This window comes from Pan paniscus, chromosome 6 (assembly GCF_029289425.2).
Source record: "Pan paniscus chromosome 6, NHGRI_mPanPan1-v2.0_pri, whole genome shotgun sequence".
Classification (NCBI taxonomy): Eukaryota; Metazoa; Chordata; class Mammalia; order Primates; family Hominidae; genus Pan; species Pan paniscus.
Genome location: NC_073255.2, coordinates 17,502,791 through 17,527,176, shown reverse-complemented (window position 1 = coordinate 17,527,176; position 24,386 = coordinate 17,502,791). Strand labels below are relative to the sequence as shown.

The 24,386-nt window shown below is 38.3% G+C and overlaps 1 protein-coding gene across 1 annotated transcript in view; it reads right to left on the bottom strand.

Moving 5' to 3' along the window:
- Window positions 1-542: 542 nt before the first annotated feature.
- Window positions 543-24,386, bottom strand: part of SCIN (scinderin) — an 84,686-nt gene continuing 60,842 nt past the window's right edge. The window contains exons 10-17 of the mRNA XM_003825001.4: window positions 23,713-23,834; window positions 17,975-18,065; window positions 13,640-13,810; window positions 9,841-10,018; window positions 9,451-9,572; window positions 4,618-4,695; window positions 2,263-2,323; window positions 543-1,570 (exon numbers count right to left, since the gene is read on the bottom strand). Of these exons, the coding sequence (XP_003825049.1) occupies window positions 1,443-1,570; window positions 2,263-2,323; window positions 4,618-4,695; window positions 9,451-9,572; window positions 9,841-10,018; window positions 13,640-13,810; window positions 17,975-18,065; window positions 23,713-23,834 (951 nt within the window). The 3' untranslated portion in view covers window positions 543-1,442. The remainder of the gene's footprint in view (window positions 1,571-2,262; window positions 2,324-4,617; window positions 4,696-9,450; window positions 9,573-9,840; window positions 10,019-13,639; window positions 13,811-17,974; window positions 18,066-23,712; window positions 23,835-24,386) is intronic.

Genomic DNA, 24,386 nt, shown 5'->3' with positions numbered 1-24,386 from the left:
GGACCCTACATTGTTCATCCTTTAGGGCCCAACAATTCTGAGCTTTTGGCTAAGAATCTAGAATCTCTACATGAGGCAAAGTTCTTTCCATGGGTTCTAACGTAGCTTCTTCTTTTTCAATGACCTATATGGATTAGTAGATAATGTAACCGCCACTCAGTGTATCAGTATATACTGATATACAATGGTATATTGGAAATAAAATAGAATGAAATAATAGAATAGAATAGAATGGAATGGAATAGAATCAGGGTAACTGCGATAAAAATTATTACTTGGAAAAGGGAAGAATGGAAAACATAAAAACTCACTTTTCTGTAGCTTTGCTGAAATCTTGCAGGACAAAAATTGCTAAGATTCTCTAGTGGCTACCTGCCAGTAAGTAACTTGATATCGTTAACTTACTTGAACTTGGCTCTGCTCCCTGGGATACTCCCCTGTGCATTCTCTTTTTGATCTCCTGTGATATTAAACATGTACTGTACATGTACATGTATCTATCTAAGTGGATAACAATACAATTCATTTTGTCATGAAAGAGCTGTGTTTTCAAAGGCTTTTAATAAGGTTAAAAAAAAGATAAAATTCCTCTTAGAAAATAACACTTAGCAGTTAATGGCACCAAAGTCACATTGACTAAAGAAGGAAAATAGCAACCAATTGTTAAAGCCACCTTAACATAAACCTTATTGCAAGTATACACATCTTTTGAACACAATCTATAGAAAAGAGAATAACTTCCAAGGCATTACAACTTTTTCTCTGGCATGTTAAAAAACAATTCTGACTAATGGCTAATGCATTATAAAATTTCCTATCTGACAAATCTTTCTAGATTATGCATAGTATTTTACTTCTGAAAGGTCATAAAAAAGATATAAATCAGTTTCCATAAGAGCTAATATTGGCCCATAACGAAAGTTTCCTTCAGGTTATTTTAATGTATTAACGCAAGAAAACTCCAGCTGAAGAAGAATTTCAAGCCAAAACTAAGCAACTAAGCATTAAAAAAAAGGCGTTTGGTTGAGGTTAATTTTTTTTTTTTTTTTTTTTTTTTGAGACAGAGTCTCTGTTGCCCAGGCTGGAGTGTGGTGGCGCAATCCTGACTCACTGCAACCTCAGCCTGCTGGGTTCAAGCAATTTTCCTGTCTCAGCCTTCCAAGTAGCAGGGACTACAGGCGTGCACCACCACGCCCAGCTAATTTTTTTGTATTTTTAGTAGAGGCGGGGTTTCGCCATGTTGGCCAGGCTGGTCTCGAAATCCTGACCCCAGTGATCCGCCTACCTCATCCTCCCAAAGTGCTGGGATTACAGGTGTGAGCCACCGCGCCCAGCCTTAATTTTCAAAAGACAAATAAGCAAAAAGCTTTTCCCGTTCCTCTCCCAAAACAGCAATGAGATAACTGCCTTGTAATGTTTGTTTGCTTTTTACAAATACCAATTTACCACTTGCTGGAATCCCAGCCCAGGAACCAGCCTGTGAATGTGGGTGGCTCATGGCCCTGTTTTATGATGACAATTGGTGTCCTCTTGTCTCTTCCAGAAGGGTCTGTCTCAAGGTACATTTTGGCTAAAAAGAGTTGTAAAGACATATAAATTCAGTTAGTTTGGGTTAAACTAAAGTAACTGCAGATTGAAAATTCTCCGAATAAAAGTAATAAATTAAATTTCCAGAAGAACAAATAAATATTGGCCACATTGAAAATGAAAATTCTTTGAATACAATTCTTCAAATCAAAGTAATAAATTAAATTTCCATTGACCAGGTAGACAAATACAATCTCTTTTTGATTTCTCTCATCTGCCATGAAAGGCAACACGTGAATCTCATTAATGCCTGAAAGAATTCCAAGTTTTATGGAATTGTCCTTGTGGCATAATTATTGTTATACGTTTCAGTAAAAGGAAAATTGTGCCAGAAAGAACAGCATAGTCAAAAGGAAGTTTAAAAAATCTGGCTTATCGCAGTCATGGAGGTTTTACTCTTATAATAAAACAAGGGTTGAAATGAATTTACGTTTTTCAGATTAAATTGATATAATTCTATTCTAGATTAGATAACAAAACATATCTTTTTCTTGTGCCCATTTGGAAATTCTCCAGTTCAAAAAATCCCATTACTCTTTAGTTTTGAGGAGGAATGCTAAGCTACTTCTTGATTTTGAAATGTATTTTTGTAAGACATGGTGGCAAAGAGCAAGTCAGACACTCGGTCATAATGGTGCCCGGTTACTGCTATAATTGTCCATCGATTGAGCTTACCAGACTTCAGAGATTCTTTTTTCTCAACTTCATTAGCATCTTTGCCAATCCAAATAAATATCTGAAAAATGAAACAATAACAATATGTATGATTTCTGGGATGTTGATTCAGTGCTAGGCCCTATGTAAAGTGCTTCACACACACATTGCTCATTCAATCTTCACAATATCCGCAGAAGTTAGGGACGTGGAGGTGGTGGCCCAGAGAGGTACCATCACTTTCCCAGTGTTCACACTCATCAGGAGACACCTAAATCTACATCCAGCCTGTTTCACTTCAGATTTCACACTTGGATATTTTATGTTTACATGGTATTTTCTAGTTTGTAAAGTGATCTTTCACAAAAAAAACAGATTGTCTGGGTGGCCTTTTTTTTTTCATCCACCCCCTAGGGTGTGACAGCAGTCGAAGGAAACCAAAATATTTCACCTCCGAATACACTTCTTTGACATATTTCGAGATGGCTGTTCAGAGGACTTGCAAACAGAAATAGCCCTGCAAAGCTGCCTTTTGTAGGGGAAGATCTGCATCTGTAGAGAATCTGCAGTGGTGCAGCCGGACTTTCTCTGAGGCCCTCCCTTTTCAGGATCTAGGGAAGATTAACTGAGAGTATCACACTCTTAAAGGTCTGAAAGAAACATTTACCATCTATACTTTGTGTGAGATTTTACCCATAACAAGACCATCTTTCCTAGCCAGGCCTCTTCTCTCCCTTCCATAAGCAGTTTTGCCATCCTGCAATCCCCCATTCTTTCTGTAACTTCAAAATGGTAGAAAAGCATCAACCATCCAGCCATTTATTTAGTTCTTGCATTCTGTATGACTCCTGTGAACATTAATATATTTGTATGCCTTTTCTCCTACTAATCTGCCCTTTATCAACTGATTTTTATGTGAACCTTTGGACAGTGAAGGGGAAATTTTCCCTTGGCCCTTACACAGTCATTATCCCCATTTCCTAGATGTGGATCTTGGCTGGAAGAGACCACATGTAGACCACGTGTAGAGCTTGTCTGTGGGTGATCCCAGACTCCCTCTAGGAACCTTTGATTTAAGGTTAGTGTTTTTCTCCTCTAGTAGCTTGCCCTCCCTATAAGATGTTGGTAAAAATGCTATAATGTTTAGTATTTAAATAGCAATGTGTTTTTTAAAAAATTGATATAATTATACCATCTGTATACATCCTCCTCCTTGTCAAGTGTGTGGGTGGGGGTACTTAAACGCTGAAAAAAATTTCCTGAATTACCTTATTTTTGAAATCACTTTAAAATCACTTGTGGCAGAGCAATTTCGGTCACTTACATTTAGATTGTATTCTATTTCATACTGAAAGTGCTGAAACATTTGTGTGCAGGGAACAGAACAAACCATGAAAGCACGGTAATGTAAATAAAAGGTATGATTTTAAAAAATGAAATGTGGCATGGTAAATATTCTAAAAAGTATCCATGATTACAGAAACAGGAGTTGACTACAAATGAGAAAAATTAAATATATGTCTGAATAAGGAAGTATAATTCTTAATTCTTAAATACACAAGAATGTTTTATTGACCTGGAGATTTAAATCTCATCTAGAAATAAGTAATCCATTCACTTGGCAAGAATCTGAGCCTGGGCCCTCAAGTCAAACATGGTCATTGTAGATCAGAAGCTAGGGTGTGATATAACTGAATGGTTTATCAATTGGGAACAAACTTAAAAGGAACAATCTCTGTGCTTGACTCTACGACTAGGCCTAATTCAGATAAGCATTTCACACTTGTTCTATATAATTTAGTTCATAATATATTTACTTTTCTCTTTCACTGTTAATTTACATAGAGGTTAAAAACCTATAGATGTGGCATGTCAAATCACCACTAATTTCCTTGAAAATTAAGATAAATAAAACAGTAACATATTTTACTGTGTAGATTCAAAACTATTCTGCCTGTTTCTTCCCCAGGGGAGGGCTACCCATGACTTCTTGTCAAATTTCAAAAGCAACTTTGAATATGTCGGTTTCCTCAATGGCATTGTACCCCCATGACACTGTACACACGAATGCACTTATTAGTTAAATGAATTATAAACAAATTAGGAATGAGTAACTTTTACAAATAAATGAAAAATAAAAGTTTTTTGCCTACAACTGTAAAGCCAAAGATGGTAGCTCTGGAATTATTTTCATACTAAGAAATCAACTTGCCATATGTGTTAGTTTCATTTTTTACCAAATGTGTGTGTGTGTTTTTAAAATACAGCCTAAATCTCTAGGCTCATTTATATCCAGACTTACCATTTCTCAGATCAAGTTCCGTCATCTCCCAACCAAAAATGCATTCTCTTCTTATGAACAAAATGTAGTTTTACCTGTTCCCAAGCATCTAGTAACATGACATCATCTTCTGCTAAATCATCCTGGGTGAACTCTCCTGGAACCTCTTCAATCTGAAAGGTATAAAAAGCTATATGAGCAAAAAGTAAAGCAGTAATTTTTCTAATACATAGGATAGAAATGCCCTGTATTTTTTTTTGAGTATAGTGAAAATAAAATTTGGTGGTAATTTTTTTCTTCTTTTTCACGTAATAAAAATTTAAATAATTGTTCATTGATTTGGCATCACAAACTAGTAGTATTTTATTTGGCCAGCACAGTATTTAATATAAACATTGCATTTGTGAAATTAAATAATTCAAATATAAAGCTAGTGGAACCTTAAATTATTCTGAACTTTGAGAGGAATGTGGCTGTGTGGCCTGAGTCTTGAGGCATGCACTTGAGCTTTTGTCTTTTTTTCTGCAAATAATTAGGAAGACCAAAGAGTGCCAGAGATAAGACCCCCTTCAGATCACCACTCCTCACAGAGTAAGAAAGTACTCTTCCTTGGAATGTATTCATAGCAATCTGTAACCAATCAAATCACTGTCAGTATACACTGGTCTTATATAAAAAATTACATAATCCTGCTAAAATTTCTCTGTTTCTGCCTATTGTCAGTGAAACTTTAACTCCTCCACTTTAAAATGCTGACCCCATTCATTTGGAGTCAGTGTTTTCTGGGTGGCTATCCTCAAGCCTTGCATTTCAATAAACTATATATTTAATCGTATTTTCTAAATCTCATCCTTAGGGTTGACACATTTGAATGCCCACATATATAGTCAATTTGCTCACAATCCTCTGTACTTCCAGTCCTTTATGAATAGTTGTTTCACAGATTTATGTTGCCTATCTAGTTCCTAAAAACATTTGAGTTTATGGTCTGAGTATTAAATTATCTTTCATTTTGTAGGTCAAGATTACTTTTAAAAAGTCAATAGGGCTGGGCGTGGTGGCTCATGCCTGTAATCCCAGCACTTTGGGAGGCCGAGGTGGGTGGATCACGAGGTCAGGAGTTCAAGACCAGCCTGGCCAACATGGTGAAACTCTTGTCTCTACTAAAAATACAAAAATTAGCCAGGTGTGGTGGCAGGCGCCTGTAGTTCCAGCTACTTGGGAGGCTGATGTAGGAGAATTGCTTGAACCTGGGAGGTGGAGGTTGCAGTGAGTCAAGACCGTGCCACTGCACTCCAGCCTGGGCAACAGAATGAGACTCCGTCTCAGCAAAAAAAAAAAAAAGAGAGAGAGAGAGAAAAAGTCAATAGGCCTGGTCATTTTAATAAATCAAAAAATTTCAATAAGATGACATTATAACATAATATTTGCATGTACAAAATTTTTTTTATTTTTAATGGGTTAAATTGTGTTAAATTATAGTTAGCATTAAAGGGTAATGGAAGGGTTAGCTTCATCCACCCAATACCAATGGGCATGTATTAATCTAAAGTTCAGTATTTTTAGAGAATTCTGAGTGAAAACCCCCCTGATCCTTACGCAGGAGTTTGGATTATGGTTCCCCATTCTTTATTCACTCCCTCTGGCATGTGACTTTGCAGTGCTATGGAGCTGACTGGGGCATTGGCCATGTCATATTAGCAAAGGTGACTCAGCAAGGGCCTTTTTGTGTCCTTGACTTTGTCACTGGAAAAATATGTATAAACTCAAAACATGCGCCCAGCATAGATAAACCTAGTTCCTGGCAGCCTGCAGACATCTGAGCATGACAATTCATGTTTGTTGTAATCTGATGAGATTTTGAGATTGTTATACAAAATAAACAAAACAAAAAACCTTGACCATTTAGAAGGCAAAGGATTTGTTTATATTATCTTTTTAGAGGACACATACCAATCACATAATCATTTTAAAAAGAAAAAGTTTAGCACTTAACTTGATGTCAGGCACTGTTCTAATGTTTTATATGCAACAGCTAAGTTAATATTCACAACAACTCTATGAAGTAGGTACTAAGATTACCACCATTTTAGAGTTGAGACAACTACAGCCCAGACAGGCTCAGTAGCCAGCCTAAAGTCACACAGCCAGCAAGTACTACCACCAGATAAGTGACAGCACATGGGCAGATTGGTTCTAAAAGTTGTGCTTTTAGTTAATAAGCTCTGCTGCCTTGTAGCTGCCTTGTAGGAATCTATACGTGTAAAGTCTACTTTCTGATAGTAATTATAAGATCAAAGATTTGTTAGCAACAATCCTTTGCCTTAAACTATAAAGGGAGCAGAAGGGGTTCCAAATATCAAACAAGAAAATAAGTTGGTGCAGAGGAAATGTATATTTCTCTTAAAGGCTAATATATACGCATAACAAAAAGCCAAAGCCTAACAGATCTTTTGTCTTTAAACACACTGAGAACAAAGCCTAGGTACTTATTTTTGTAAAATACATTTTTCTTGGAAACAAACATCTAATTTATAGCAATGTTAATAAATAATTCTAATAAGAAATTATAGAAGCATGTGCTGAAAAATAAGTTGCTTGGATGCAATATCAAGTTACCAGTCAAAACAATAAAACAGCAGATTTTTCTGATGACAAATCTATAAAATATAGCAAGTTCAGGGATTTCCTGTAAAGTAGGTGAGCAAATTGTGGTATACAACAACCAAATATTTATCTCAATGCACTGTTTAAATCTTTAACTTGTAGGTCAAATCATTTATAACCTTCAAGGGAGACTTGAACCACTTCATCTCAAATAATTTTATTTCTAGTAATCAAAATATCTGACAAAGTACGTGGGAAATTTTGTTTCCTGTGTTGAAAAATAAAGTTTGCATTTATTCACTAGGGCATGTTGACCAAAATCTGTGGATCAAATTTTATATAAAAGAAGAATTCATTCTTTAAATGAAAAATTTACCAAAAACTTAGCATGTCAAACAGAGAAAGTGTAACTTTTTTTTTTGAAATTTAGGTGAGAGGCTGTGGTTCAGGATGATATTTCAGAGCCCAGTGTAAAATCACTCCTGTATTCTTTTGTATTGGATGTTTGTTTGCCTCCAGAATTCCTATGCTAAACCCCTAGCCCCCAATGGCATGGCAGTAGGAGGTGGGGCCTTTGGGAGGTAATTAGGTTCAGATGAGGCCATGAGGGTACAGTGCCCCTGCTTAGTGTCTGTCTTTATAAGGAAAGAACACGACTAGAGCTTGCTCTCTTGGCCATGTGAGGACACAAGAAGGCTAGACAGTGGTCCCTCACCAGACATCAGATCTGCTGTTGCCTTAATCTTGGACTTCTCAGCCTTCAGAACCATGAAAAATAAATGTTTGTGGTTTAAACCACACAGTCAATGGTATTTTTGTGATAGGAGCTTGAACTAAGACATGCATACACATACTTCTAATTTTACTTCTGACTGGACTGGAAGTCAAAGCTTGTAAATGACTATGAAATAAAACATTCCTGTTGATATCAGTTAATTTGTAACTGCATATATAGCTTTCTGTGATTTTTGCCCAATGATCATAATATTTCCATAATATTTTTAATTCAGTCAATATGGTGAAAATTTTTACTCCGCTGGGAAACTGACATGTAAAATTTACATAGTTTGATCAGAAATAATGATTGCTGCCCACAGAAAATGCCAAATTATTAAATTAACACATCTAGCCACATATATATTCATACAGCAACTGCATGCTCACACAGGTGTAAAGTAGCTAGGACTTTTAAGAACAGCTTAATCTATTTAGGACATCACAACATTAATGCTTTCACATTAATTATATCATTAATCCTTAAAATACCCTGTGTAAGGAACAGAAAACTAAATACTGCAGGTTCTCACTTATAAGTGGGAGCTAAATGATGAGAACACACGGACACATAGAGAGGAACAACACACACTGGGGGCCTGTCAAAAGGTGGAAGGTGGGATGAGGGAGACGATCAGGAAAAATAACTAATGGATACTAGGCTTAATACCTGGGTGATGAAATAATCTGTACAACAAACCCCCACAACACAAGTTTACCTATGTAACAAACCTGCACGTGTACCCCTGAACTTAAAATAAAAGTTAAAAAAAAAATACCCTGTGTAGAGCAAAGGTTGTCACCGTGGTTTGTAGGCAGGCTGAAACTGAGATTCAGAACAGTAGCATGTCTGAAAGTGTCAGAGCCACATGGGAATCCCCCTCCCGGCGTTGTTAGGTTCCATCTCACTGTTTTTTGTTTTTTGTTTTTTTTGAGATGGAGTCTCACTCTGTTGCCCAGACTGGAACACAGTGGTGCCAGTGGCACGATCTTGGCTCACTGCAACCTCTGCCTCCTGGGTTCAAGAGATTCTCCTGTCTCAGCCTCCCAAGTAGCTGGGACTACAGGCACGCACCACTATGCCTGATTAATTTTTGTATTTTTAGTAGAGAGGGGGTTTCACCATATTGGCCAGGCTGGTCTGGAACTCCTTGATCTCGTGATACACCCGTCTCAGCTTCCCAAAGTGCTGGGATTACAGGCATGAGCCACCGCGCCCGGCCCTTTTATTTTTTTTTTTTTTACGGACTTTCGCTTTTGTTGCCCAGGCTGGAGTGGAGTGGAGTGGCGCGACCTTGGCTCACTGCAACCTCCGCCTCCTGGGTTCAAGTGATTCTCCTGCCTCAAGCCTCCCGAGTAGCTTGAATTACAAGTGTGCACCACCACATCCAGCTAATTTTTAGTAGAGACGGTTGCTACATGTTGGTCAGGCTGGTCTCGAACTCCTGACCTCAGGTGATCTGCCTGCCTCGGCCTCCCAAAATGCTGGGATTACAGGCATGAGCCACCGCACCCAGCCCTATCCCACTGTTTTTAAAGACACTTACAACAAATCTTCCAGTTTTGTTAGAGCAGCCATAAAGCCGAGGTGGATGGTCTTCAGCCTGGGTTTCCAGTAGTGGTGAGGTCTGGTAGTCTTTTTTCCCTCCAAGGGAATTCCAGAACTCCTCTGTGGAAAACACACTCAGTTATCCAGTGCATTTTCAGGGACATACGCTTGCTGTTGCTTTATATGAACAAATATTATCTCACCTTGATTTCAACGTTGAGAAATTACTTAAAGAAATCAGGTACCGTCACCCACCCACCTCTGCAACTAATGGAGAGATTGTTAACCCTTATAAGCCATTAGAAAGTGACTTTTTGGTGAAAAAAAGATGATTAGCAATCATATCAGTATAAATTCTAGTTAGTGCCCTTGGCCCCAGAGCACACACCTGGCTCCTCGCCTTCTTGGATCCTTAAAGTTTTGCACTTGAGGACACTTGCTACATACTCTGCTCCTTTCTCCTCCTCCTGGCTAGCACCTTTTCCTACCCAGATGTAGCCACTATTTTGCGGCAGTTTCAGGACAAAAACATCGTTAGAATTCAGTGAATTTGCATCAACATCAACCTGGAATATGAAGAAAAATAAAACAATGATTCAAATTCATTGCTGCTCCCTCAATAAACATGTCCCAGAAGCTGTGACTGTGGCAAACCATACATAGCCTTCTGCCCTATCCCAGGAAATTGATTCAGAGCAGCTCTGGGACACCACTATGGTGTTTTAAACCCTAGAGTAAGAGCACTTTGGTCTGTGTCACTTGTGAATTTGTGACTCTGTGTCTGTCTCTGTGAGAACTGTCTGACCATATGACTGTGCTACTATGTCACTGGTATGACTTTCTGTATAATTGTCAAACAAGTGTGATGTGTGATTCCAGAAAGAGGAAGAAGAACCAGTAAGCAAGACTGAGGGGGAGCAGCTGAGACGGAGGAGGAAAACAAGAGTGTAAAGTGATCTTGAGGCCAAGTGAGGAAAATGCTTCAAGAAGGCAGGGCTGATTTGCTGTGCCAAATGGTGCTGCTTGGCCAACCACACTGAACTGCCAGGATGAAGGCAACCATGATGTAGAGAGTTGAATTTCACCAGGTTTGTCAGGAGCCTGTTGAAGGAGAGAACACTAGAGGTGGAAGGAATGGCTGTTGGAAGGTTTAAAGGAATGTCCAGGAATTGGGAACATTCAGGAAAATGGTTAAAGTCCTCTCCCAGCAGGAATGAGGCCTCACAGAACAAGCTCAAAGGAATCTATCAGATGTGATTATGGAGAATTACAGGAACCAAGTCTGGCTTCCAGGGCTTCCAATTTCTAATATAAACATCTCATTATGGGTACAGAGGAAAGAGCCAGGATGATGGATAGAAGCTGACAAGAGACCTGTGCCCAGACTGGTGTGAGATCAGGAAATGAGATCTAAAACAGAATCTTTATAAAGCCTTAGCCTGCCGGGAGATGAAGACAGAAAGACCTGTAAAATGATCTTGACTGGTGCATTTCAGAGAGGTGGGGAATGTGAAAGCTGGTTTGAGAGGCTGCAAGAAAATAAAGAGATGCACAGAAAGCAGCTGATGAGGTCTCACAAAGGAATGTCCACTGGGGAAGAGATCAGAATGTAACAATGGTGCATTTTGGTTGACTTTCCCATCTGAAATCAACTGAGAATGCCCGTAGATAATGAATGCTTTAATGTCATTTTGATAGTTTTTAAATGTCAAAAAAAATAGACATAATTAAACACAGAAGAATCCGTCCACAGAAGGTTCCGGATGAGATCAATACATATGGTAGCATTTAAACCATGTGACTGAATGAGACCACAGTGAAGGGGCCAAGGCCGAGACTTGGAGCGCTCAAGAACTTAGAGATCAAACAGAAGAGGAAAACGCAGCAAACTAGCCCGAGAGGAGTGGCCGATAGGTTAGGAAGAAACCATAGTAAGTGTGGGGATACATTCACCTAGTGAAAAAAGAATTGCTCAATAAAACTGGAAAGGCCGACTGGCAAATGCTAGCGGGAGGCTGAGAAAAATGAGATCAGAAAAGTGACCTTTGTTTGTGGCATGTGGCAGGTCATTGGCAAACTAGATAAAAACCATTTCAGTGGACTAGTGGGATGGATACCTGATTGAGGTGGCTTTAGAGAGAACTGGCTTTAAAAAGTAGAGATGGTGAGTGAGTGAAAACACTCAAGACAAACCTTTCAATGATATGTGCTCTTAAGAAGGACAGAGAAATGATGCAGTAGCTGGAGAAGGTCATGGTCAAGGTCAAGACACAGTTTTTAAAGAAATGACAGGAGGTTTCTGTTACAGCCATCTTTGTAGTTCAAAGTGAATGATTCCAGATAGAAAAATAAATTGATAATACAGAATGAAAGGAGATTACTGCCTGCAATCATGATGAAATAGAAATGGAATAAATGCACGGGAAAGACAGAAATCCAGGAGATTCCTTAGGAAAGCAAAAGAGGGAAGGATCCAGACAGAAGTTGGTGGCCAGATGGGTGGGGGAGGAATTGGGCCTTAGATAGGAGCAATAGTCTATGTAATAAACATTTAATAAATTATTTATTGATATATCACTGTACAAAAATATATTATTTATTGCTAATTTATGGATAATAGTATATATATAATACATATAGTATATAATATTCACTTATAAGACACTTCATCATATGGAAATTCCTAATATAAAATATTAACTTAAAAAATAAATAAAAATTTGATATTGATTTCATAAAAGAGGAGGGAAAGAGAATATATACACAGATGCAGACAAATTGATAAAGTTGCAGGGGAGTAGATAAGGTGATTTATGCCTGATTTATCTTCTCTGTGAACTCTGAATCAAAGTTATCAGTAGAGAGAAGGGGATGCTGGGGATCTGGGGAGAAAGGAGGACATGAAGCATGGGGTGTGAAGGAGGCAGCGGGTTCATGGATTCAGCTATAGGCCTGGAGAATTGCCAGAATGTGCATTCTGGAGTAAAGGAGCCAAAGGACAGGAGAGAGTTGTCAGAGATTAGATGACTGAAACAGATTTCTGAGGAGCTATAGTTATTGCAAATGGCAAAATTTAGTATAGGACCATGTGAGTGTGAGATGAAATGCGGTCAAGGAAAAGACTGCTGGAAGAGAGAAGCCGGAGAGATGGAAATAGTGAGATAATGGCTGAAGTCATCAAAGAAGAGGAGGACTGGCAGTTCAGTCTATGAAAGCACAAGAGGTCTAGAGGAGGGAAAGTCTGATATAAAGGAGAGAGGCAAGATAAAATCAAAGAGGTAAGGGTGAGCAGGGAGGGAACTTGTCCAGCCCCATCCCTGAGGCCATGGTGAGTGGGTCTTGGGAAAACACAAGTTCCACTTGAGAGGGCTGCCAGGGAATCTGTCCTCAGAGGACAGTCGTAGAGAAATCAGGTGCAGGGAGAGGGAGGCTTAGAGAAGAAGTTGCAGGTGGAGGGATGAGATGACCAACCCAAGTTTAAGGGGTCTGCTGATTGACTTGTATGGAGGGCAAGTTTGAGGGACAGCTCTAGGCTTGATATGCAGAGCATGCCAGGCAGCGTAAGGGTGATGTGGAAGACCTGGATTTCAATGGTGACTGGGGTGACAGGATTGTCCTAAGGTGAAAGCACTTAGCCATTTAAAAACCTGGGCAGGCTGGCCTTGTCTATACCTGGAGGTCTTCTTATCTTATGGCACCATGGCATGGGGTTTGATCCCAGCTGCCGTCAGAAACAGCTCATGGGGCCAGTTCAGTTATGGTTCTGGTCCATTGTGGTGGGACATGCCTCCCATATTTGTTACACTTGTGCAAACGAGGGACTTCCCTCTCAAATGTCTCCAGTGTGGTCAGTCACCTGACCATCACCCGTGATCCATCCACCTAAGGCCTTTCAAGATGGAGCTTAAGCAGCCTCATGCTTTTGACAGCTAATTTGTGACAGTATTCTTAAAAATTTATTTGTTTGGGTTTAATGTAGTTGAAAATTGCGAAAGGCCTGGTATCTGGAGTTTTACTTTTTACTCAACTCTGCTGCTTTAAGTGTTTTTAAAATTTTGAACAGTGGATTAATTATAGGAATGAAGGGAGTTTATTTGCCAAGTTTTTAAAGTCTAATATTTGCTGATGGCTCAGGTCCATTGGGAAGTCCATAACTAGGGCATGTTTTATGGAATGCATGACATTACCTCCACAATTCTGGTGATAGATGCCAGGTTTCTCCGGACTTGAAAGAGGCGTGTAGGGGGAGCAGGTGCCTGACCTCCTTTCTTTGATGTTCCATTCTTGTAAATAATGAGCGGTTTGTCTTTGAACAAACTCAGTAGGTGAACAGGCTCTTTGCCTTGGGAGACTCGGATCTGATGGGGGAGAGGGGGAATAAAAGAAATATAATTAAGAGTGCTGTGAAAGAAGGTTTTAGTTCCAAATGTGTTCTTATGTTGTCTTTTTGAAAATAAAACAAAAAATAAAAAGTCAAGAGCAGGAGGAATGATGATTAACAGAACATATAGGTTAATGATAATCAATTTTCCCTGTTGACTTGAGAATCTTTTGTTATCGCAGGCACGGTGTCCATGAGTAGTTTCTTGTCAGGGGAAACATCACCATGCTCCAATACTTTCTGTTTTTGAAAAGTATGAAGATGTAAGTCTGTTCATCTACATCTCCGAAAGAGAAAAGGTAACACCAAGGTGCTGGTGTCTGCGACCTTATGTGAAAATCACTCTCCTTTCAAGGGCACCAGTAACACTTACAGATATTCACAGAGGTACTAGAATCTCACGTGTTTTGGATCTGGTTCAGAAGGTTAAGAGATGTGCATTCAAATGCTTCACAACATAAGATGACCCCAAATCATACCCATTATTTCTATATCTCTGTATTTGTAAAATAAAAAAATTACACACACACACACAAAGATTGCTATGCAAGCACTAAAAATGGGCAAAAATAAACAGAATATGTTTTCTACTTTTTAACTTACCTATAGAAATGTAATAGTAGATATGCTCAATATAAGAAACTTTAAAAAATACAATATAAAGACTTTTCAGGATGAGGAAATTGAAAAAAAAGGGAAATTATTTGCTTGATTTTATTTATTAGCCCCAAATATTGGATTAGAATTTCCTATTTCTCACACAAACTATTGATGCATTTACATAAAGAGTTCAAATTTCATGTCAGTCTCCCATTGTTTTCATTTGTTCTGCCCTGTGCTAAAATTGAACTGTCTCACTTCCCCTGGTTTGTCTTTTTCTAGAAGCCAGGTGGATGGGAATGCTGATGCATGTACTCACTACATGCATATACATACCTGCATATAGGGAGGCCGAAAGGCATTGAAAATAATTGACTTCATAACTATATTTCAATTAGTAGGCATTCAAATAAGTGAGCAGCAAATTATGGAAACGTTTTGTCAGTCATAGTCTCACAAATACCTAAAACTGTTAGCTTAGCATTTTATATAACATGGAGAAAACTTTAATTGCCAACATGAGAGAAAGAGAAACACTGATTAAGGCCCATCCCTTACTGTCAAAGGAGAATAAGAAAGAAAAAAGGTTGATTAAAATATGTTCAATATGGTTAATATATTCTACAAAGGAGCGTTGAAAACCGCAATACTTTAGTTTTTTCATGCATTATTGTAAGCTACTGCCATCTAGTGATTAAACTAAAAATTACCATTTTGTTGTCAATTTAGGATTCAACCGGCTAACAATTCATGGTAATTCATTAATCGAGTGCATCAAATATAGTACTATGAAATATGAAATATGTAAGACAATGCATGTCTTCAAAGTTTTTTAATAGTTTGGTAAGTAATACCTTAAAGATCAACTAAATTCCATAGAATTGAGTGCATTTAAAGAATTCAGTCATTTCATTAATTTATTGATTAAAAGTAGCAAGTTAACTTATTTTTAAAAAGTTAACATGCGCCTTTAAATTTAGATTTAACTTGCTTTTTGTATCTACTAACTTGTATCAAGATGGAAAGGAGACCAGCTGGAAGACCAACTTCAGCCTTCACATCTTATACTTTATGTTCTGAAGTGTCTAACTTGCCTCTCTCTATTTAATTATTACATTAAAATAAGCAATTACACACTTACGAAGATTTGAAAACAAGACAGAAAAACCCTTTTGTACCATATAGAGTCTTAGCTCCCTTGACACCAGGAATGAGGAAGTTAAACAGGCACAACCATGTAAAGGGAGTGTTTAATTCTGCTGTATCAGAAACATCACTGCATTGGCCAAGTAAGCACCTGCTTTCAGTTTGAACTCTAATCTGTAAGATGATTTTCCCACCAGATGGGAGCAGATGGCTTCTCAGAAACTGGCCAAAGACAACAGGCAGGCAGAAAACAGGCAGCAGTGTGTGCAGCTCCAGCTAGGAAGACACAGGGAATGAGAGAGAGGGAGAGAGAGAGTTCCAGCTAGCTGTAGGAAAAAGGAACAAGCAAGTACTCTCTCACAGAATGAACAAGAAAGCAGACAGACACATTGGGGCACACTAGAGGAAAATACGGTCTTCTTGAAGTCTGTATGTCAGTTACACTGTAAGGGACTCTAAAAAACAAAGACCCAAAAACTTTTTCATGTTAACTAATAAGGGTCCTGAAACAAGTAGCAGATACTCCACCTTAAATATAAAAGGAGGAGCAGTTGACCTTAGGAGAGTACAGAAGGTTGAACCAGGCTAGAAACAGCAGTCTCTTAGACACACTGAGGAGATCTAGAACTAGACATTGATATTGTCTGATATTGTACAACATTTAAAGTTTTATAACAAATAAAGCAGCATATTATCTCTTCCTGTCCCTTTTTCTCTATCTTAATCTCTGTCTCTAGATAGAGATAGATAAGATAGATAAGTTAGATAGATAGATATACTAAAAAGTTGACTAATTTATAATTACATGAAATTTTCATTTTGAATTTGGATTCAGTCATTCTTGACAAGTAATTTTTTATTTCAGAAATACCCAAGTAAAAAAATACATCTCTCCTCCCTCTCAATCTCTCCTCCCTCTCACGCTATCCTCTCCCTTGCCCTTCCTCTTCTCTCCTCCTTCTTCCTTGTCTCATTTCTTCCTCCATGATTTCCCTCTCTTCTCTTCCCTCTCCTCTCCTCCTATCCCTTTTCTTTCCCCTTTCTCCCTATCTTTTCTTTGTCCCTCCCATTTCTGTTCGGCCTTTCTCCCTCTCCACCACTTCCTCCCTCACTTTTGGGTGTTGGACTTTGTTTCAGTAAAGATTCTGGTACCTAAAAGGGAAATATAAGGACCCATGCTATTTTATCAAGATTTATTTCTGTTTACTTGTGCAAAACATAACTTATGCATGTTTACGATTTCAGAGTGTAAGAAAATGCATATTTTTTAACCTATTAATTCGAATTGTTAATCTGTGCTCGTTCTGTACTGTTGTATTTATTTCTCATTGTTGCTGTAACAAATTACTATGATTTAGTGGCTTAAAACAACACAAATTTATCATCTTACAGTTTTGGAGGTCATAAGTCTGAAATGAGTTATGGGGCTAATTTAGTAACTGGGCTAAAATCTGGAATAACAATTTAGTCACAGGACTAAAATCAAGCTATTGCAGGGCTATAGTCCTTTCCAGAGGCTCTAGGAATCAATCTATTCCTTGCTTTTTCTGGCTTCTAGAGGTTGCCCATATTCCTTTGCTGGGGACTCTCTTCCACCTTCTTTTTTTTTAAATTTTATTTTTTAATTGATTAATAATAATTGTAGATATTCATGGGGTACATACAATGTATAGTGATCAAATTAGGGTAACTAGCATAACATCATCTCAAATATTTATCATTTCTTTGTGTTGGGAATGTTCAATATCCTCTTTCTAGCAATTTGCAACTATATAATATGTAATTGTTCCCTCTATCCTCAAAGCTAGCAATCGCTGGTTGAGTCTTTCCCATGCTGCATCCCTCTGACTCTGTCTGGCTTTCTGTTTTACTTACAAGAACCCTGGTGATTACGCTAGGCCCACCCAGTAATCCCAGATAATCTCCCTAGTTTAAGATCTGCTGATGAACAACCATAACTCCATCTCCGACCTTAATTCTCCTTTGCTTTGTAACATATCACACTCACAGGTCCTGAGGATTAGGACATGAACACTTTGGGGGCATTATTCTGCCTACCGTATCTGTTGAACAACAGCTGGAAACAGTAATACAGATAAAACCGTTTTAATGTGCAGCGACTATCATTGACATAGGGTGTGATTCTAATGGGAAGATTCTTTTGGAATCTTACACCTGTTGATAGATTTTTGTTGTTTTTGTTTGCTACCTCCTTTCCAGAATCTGAGATAATTAATTGGAAATGAGAGTAGGAATATTTGAATTTCAAAATGAAAACACAGTTCATATCAAGAAAATGTCAAATTTCTATCCCAACTTGGGAGGGAGCTATAGCTATCCATTGAGCTAGCAAGACTTTAACTTGTGTGACTTTTGGGGGTAAAAATATCCCAACCTGCACAGCCTGTCCTCCGAGGGACCGATCCAACTGAACAGTCAGGAACGCAGATGTCGTCAGCTCATCTCGTGTGGCATTTGCTCCTTGCCTAGAGGAATGAAAGTGAAACGAATTAGCTTGCCTTTAAGTTTTAAGATCGTCACATGTAGGCATTGCAAGCAGAGACAAGTTATTATGAAAGATCAAGAAGCGAACTGTTTTAACATGATATGAGCTGTTAAGCTATTGTTTTTGTCAAGGTATCTAACATTTAATTGTCCTATGTGTTGTCTAGAACTGTATATGGTAGGCATTTTTATCTCCATTTTAAAGAAATTGAGTTTTGCTCCTTACATAATTTAGCTAAGTAATCGGGTTCACCTGATTTTAAGTTGGAGCTGCCTCTTTTTTAGAAAACACCTCTACAGTGAAAAATAATCCATCTGAGATGAAAATACGAGCCAAACTTATTAGGTTGAATGTTAGGGGCATTTTGTCTTTCTTGCCTTTTTTTTTTTTTTTTTTTTTTTTTTTTGAGACGGAGTCTTGCACTGTCGCCCGGGCTGGAGTGCAATGGTGTGGTCTTGGCTCACTGCAACCTCCACCTCCCGGCTTCAAGCGATTCTCCTGCCTCAGCCTCCCGAGTAGCTGGGATTACAGGCGCCTGCCACCACACCCGGCTAATTTTTTGTATTTTTAGTAGAGATGGGGGTGTCACTATGTTGGCCAGCTGGTTTCAAACTCCTGACCTCATGATCTGCCCACCTCGGCCTCCCAAAGTGCTGGGATTACAGGCATGAGCCACCATGCCCGGCCTACCTACAGTTACTTTTGCACCAATCCTAATATATCTTTTCTTCTAAAACTTTGACAGTAAACTGTTCCATACTCGGAACAGATTAAAATAACCTGCCACCTTGGGCAACACCCACCCACCTCCGCCCAAAACACTGGGAACAGGGTGTGTATCTTATCACAGAATTTTCCATTGGACCAGAATAGGCAAATGGTTGATGTAAAAATGTTCTACAGAGGGGTGCAAAAAAAAAAAAATGCACACAAATGTTGATAAGAAAATAAAAAATGCTTTCCCTAATAAAGGAACTACTAAAAACGTAGTGTTTTAATGTCAATAGCCTACATTTCCCAAGAGCCTATAATGCTAGCCAACACATCTGTGTGCACTGGAAGCACAAGGTGAGGAGTTACACAGAGCTGCATGATGATGGGCCACCGCAGGGTCTGTTATCATGCATTGTTTCTTTGTCACATCTGTGGTTTCCTGAGTTCTCGCTTCCAGCTGTTAAAAATGTCTGCTTTCCATTTTGCTTTTATTCTGGAGGGAAGAAATCCAACCACCGAACAGACAATATTACCTAACTTTTGTCTTCATTTTGCTCCTTTTATTTTTTTGGAGTATTTCAACTAGCAAACCTGAAAAACATCACTAAGTTCTGCCTCATGACACCCTGAACAAATACTTCTCTACTCATCTTAAACCTCTCTTCTGGATCCCAAGTACCATACTGCTATCCACACAGATTCAAGTATTCCACTCCAATCAAGAAATAACGCAGTCACTCTTTGTTTCTAATTCTGAAATTGTATACTGAACAAAAAAAGCAATCTACTTTGACATATTTTTTCTTTATAAACCTGTGGTGGTTGTTGCTCATTAAAGATGAGTGCTGTGTAAAAATGGGAGTTACTACTTCAAGAGATTCATCATTGTCATCTGTTCAATTTTAATTACCTGTTATTTCAGATAAAAGATCATTGCTGAATTTATTTTTGTCCTGTCATTTCAGAATACAAGTGGTTTCATAACTGATTTAATTCTAGTTTCTCACCTATAACTCTGCCTCTTGGACTTAACGTGTTTATGTCCCTGTATTGAAATTATCACATAAACTGGAAAGTTGTTTAATTTGAAAGCCAGTCTTCAATGGAACTGCTTATTTTCTGAAAGCCTGTTCACTATCTTTATGGAAGCTTTTGAAGTTCCACAAACCATACAACACTAACAAACTTACATACTTCACATCCATGATTTCAAATGGTGAAGACTCCCAAGAGGACTCTGAAGTATCTAACTTACATTCTTGATATCCCCCCAATATATACATTCTTATGATGGAAATATTGAACATTTCAAATTGGAAAGAAGAAAACTAAATGACCATCCCCTCCAGCCGCATTCCAAAGACGGTAACTTTTACCGATGTGGTGCCTTCTATTTCTCTTTTTCCTTTTGCATTTTTTTACAGTGTGGGCCAAACCTGTCTTCTTAAGATTTTTAATCTCAGGAAATAAAACACTACCCATTTATGCTCAGACCAGAAACCCAGGGGTCATCCTCAACTTTGTCTTCTCCATTCCCCATTAACAGTTTTTCTGGTGCCAATACCTTAACACCTTGCAAATTTGTTTCATTCTTTCCTTCCCTGTTGTCACTACACTAAATTCAGGCCACATCATTCAGCTGGATTATTGCAACACATTCCCAGTGGTCTTCCTGTCGCTAGCCTTCCTCCACCAATCCATTCTGTACATGTCAATCAGAATAATTTATCTAAAATAAAAACCAGGCCAGGTGCAGTGGCTCATGCCTGTAATCTCAACACTTTGGGAGGCCAAGGCAGGTGGACCACTTGAGGTCAGGAGTGCAAGACCAGCCTGGCCAACATGGTGAAATACTCTCTCTACTAAAAATACAAAAAATTAGCAGGGCATGTGGTGTGCGCCTCTAATCCCGGGTATTCGGGAGGCTGAGGCAGGAGAATAGCTTGAACCCGGGAGGCGGAGGTTGCAATGAGCCAAGAGTGGCACCACTGTACTCCAGCCTGGGCAACAGAGTGAGACTCTGTCTAAAATAAAATAAAATAAAATGAAAACCAATCATGTAACACCCCATACAAACTCTTTGAGTGACCCCCAATGTCTTAAAAATAAATTTTGTCCTCTTCAGCATGGTTTATGAGGCCATTTGCAATTTGGCTCCTTCTAATTTCCCTCGTTTTATCTTTTGTTCCCTAAACGTTCTTCAGCCATACTCTATGACGAGTAGATTGGAGCACACTATTTTCCTGCATTTCTTGGATCAACTTCTCTATTTGCATGCCTGTCTAGCTCCCACTTCAATGTCACTTTTTCTAGGAGCCTGTCTTAGTTCATTTTCTGTTGCTTATAACAGAATACCCGAAACAGGGTAATTTATAAGGCAAAGGAACTTATTTTTACAGTTATGGAGGGTGAGAAGTCCACAGCCAAGAGATCACATCTGGTGAGGGTTTTCTTGCTGGCAAAGACTCTGCAGACTCCTGAGGCAGTGCAGGTCATCACACAGTGAGGGAGTTGAGTATGCCAGCTCAGGCTTCTTTCTCTTCTTATAAAGCCACTGGCCCCATTCTCATGATAACCCATTCATCCATTAATGAACTCATCCATTCATGAGAGCTATCACCTCTTAAATGCCCCATCTCCCAATACTTCCACACTGAAAATTAAGTTTCAACATGAGTTCTAGAGGGTACAAATATTTAACCAATAGCCTAGGGGTATGGTGGAGGGTCTGTATATAATTATCCAAAGATCACTCAACTTGATCTTACATAAAATCCTTTATATTGCACTAAAAACACCTGTTAATCATCTGTTTCTCATTACGTATAAGCTCCTGAAGGCACGGGTTATAGTTTTCTTTCCACCACTGTATCTCCAGAAATTAGTACAATGCTTGGCACATAAAGTGCTCAATAAACACTTTCAAATGATACAAGAAATAGCTACTATATAAAACTCAAATTTAGCATTTAAAATTTGTAACCTGATTTATTCTATTTTAATATGTCCACATAGGCATTTATATGGGTTGCAAATTGTTAATTCCTCAAAACACTCTTTTGCATTACTTGCTTAGTCTTTTTTCGTTTAATATAAGTACTACAATCAATTATGTTTTTCATATTCAAAAGAGAATTAAGAGGAAGACCATGAAATAAAATGCAAAAGAAAAGTTAACTGGGAATAATTAATTTATCCCTATAAATGCCATGATTTTGTTGCACAAACACTTTTCTGAATTAAAATTTTAGAAAAGGAAATTGCAAAATAAGGACATAACTACCTGGTATTGATATACTCAGGCCTTAAAGAGACCAACAGATTAAGATTTAAAATGTTGCTTTACCAGTTACAACAGCTGTGACTTTGAATTAAATTACTTAACCTGTCTAATCTCCCCTGCTCCACTCTTTTTGGAAAGAAAGAAAAAATACAAGGAAACATCTGGCACTTTGCCAGCGCAAACATGCTGCTCACAGAATGGTTGCTATTAAGACGACATGTTAATCGCAGAGCTAAATAGCTAAATGTATTCGTCTAGGACAGCATATGGATTGACTGTGGCGTCAGAGTGTTCTGGGTGCGGTGGTTCACACCGATGTGGTGGTATAGATTAGAATCTCAGGATTCTCCCCAGCTGAGATTTTGATTTATTTGGTGTGGGTGACAGCATTTGGATTTATGAGAAATTGTCCAGGTTATTCCAATATGCAGTCAGTGTTCTAAACCACTGCCTGAAGCAGTGCCTGTCAATCATTAAAGTGCATATGAATTACTTGAGGTCCTTGCTAAAATGCAGGTTCTGCCTTTGTGGGTCAAAGGTGGGGCCTGAGAGTCTACATATCTAAGAAGCTCCCAGGTGATATTGATGCCTCCGAGTTCCCAGACCACTCTTTTGGTGTCATGCCATCTCCTGAACTTGACTGGGCTCAAGGCACTGGGCAGTGTGGATAACCAGACTATGGGGATGCATGTGACTCTGTCTCGGTGTAAGGTTCACCAAAAAGATATGTCATCATATCAGCAGAGGACTGAATGCATCTATATTCTATATACCTATTATAGGTTGTTATCACTATGTAGGCAAAGGTAGGCATCTGCCCTGCCTTTGTACCTTACGCCCAAAGCCCACATTTCTCTGCTTGAAGATCTTTTTTAAGAATTATTTTCTTTTTTCCAGCCGTCTTAGCAATATTCTATTTTTACCTGATTTCACTTAATAAAAAGTTAGAGAATTTCACATTATATAATTTGTTGCAGAATCCCTATCCCTTGACATATCCTGGCATGGTGTATGCACATAAATTACTTGGTTGGACATTTGATCATTTCCTCCTTGAGCAGGGCATTGGTAAATTTAGACTTCAATTAACTCAAATCATCATGCAAAACCATGTAAGATGAAAACACAGTTGCATATTTTTTTCCATTATTATTGTGAATTTAATGGAAACAAGAATAAGAACTGCATCAAGTTGAGCTATCAGTGGAATCACAAATTGTATCTCCTACAGGTTTTGCCATATTGCAACTTTACAGTTCCAATTAGGATGGACCTCTGTGAGTTTTAACCATAAGAAACCATGGTACCTGACACTTGCTGTTGCAGTGTTAACCTGCATACAAGATGAGATATTCAACTACATATCCACTAGGAGAACATCACTGGTTTAGGATATCAAAACTTTTTCCCTAGACTAGATAGCATGATCTTTATGTGATTCCTGCTGCCTGTGGATGGCAGCTGCAAAACATAGTCAAAATCATGTAAAAAGAAAATACTATATGCATGCTATACAAATCTCACTGGGGTGATTATAGGATTATTCTACCCCATAATGCATAGAATTTAATACTTTGGAGCAAAATCTGGCTCCTGTGGAACTCGAGATCTTTGCCCGGTATAAACTCACCACGTGTAGATAATCTGTCCTCTGGGGTAGGTGTAGAGTATGATGTAGCAGTCACCACCATAGAATTCACCATATGAGTTTTGGTCAACTTGGATCCTACCGTTGTTTTCTACACGCCAAATCTGGAAGGAATGGAATATATACAACAAATTACAATTTTCTTGATCTAATAATATTTCTCATAAGCTTTAAATAATTTTTGGTTCAAATCCATTATTAAACAACTTTTAAATTATTTTTTAACTAGTTTACAAATCAAGCAAAGAAATTGTTATCAATTTGCCAATTTATTGACATTTTAACTACTTTTATGTGTCTTTTGCTTCCTCTACAGTATTAAGCTCAGTTCCGAGCCCATTGATTAATAAATACTTATTGTTTCATCTACTAGTGGAAATAACATGACACTCCAGTGGAATAAAAAACTGCAAGATTCAGCTCAGAAATATATATCTATTTTATAGTAATTTTTTTCTTCAATTATGAAATAACATATATATATATATATTTCCCTGTGCTTTAAGATAGCGGACTATTATTTTCCCAGGCAAAACTTGATAGACTGTGACCAAATACTAAAAATGCTACAACACACTGAATGTTTGAGTCCCTCCACAATTTATGTTGAAATCCTAACCTCCAGTGTGATGGTATTAGGAGGTAGGACCTTTGGG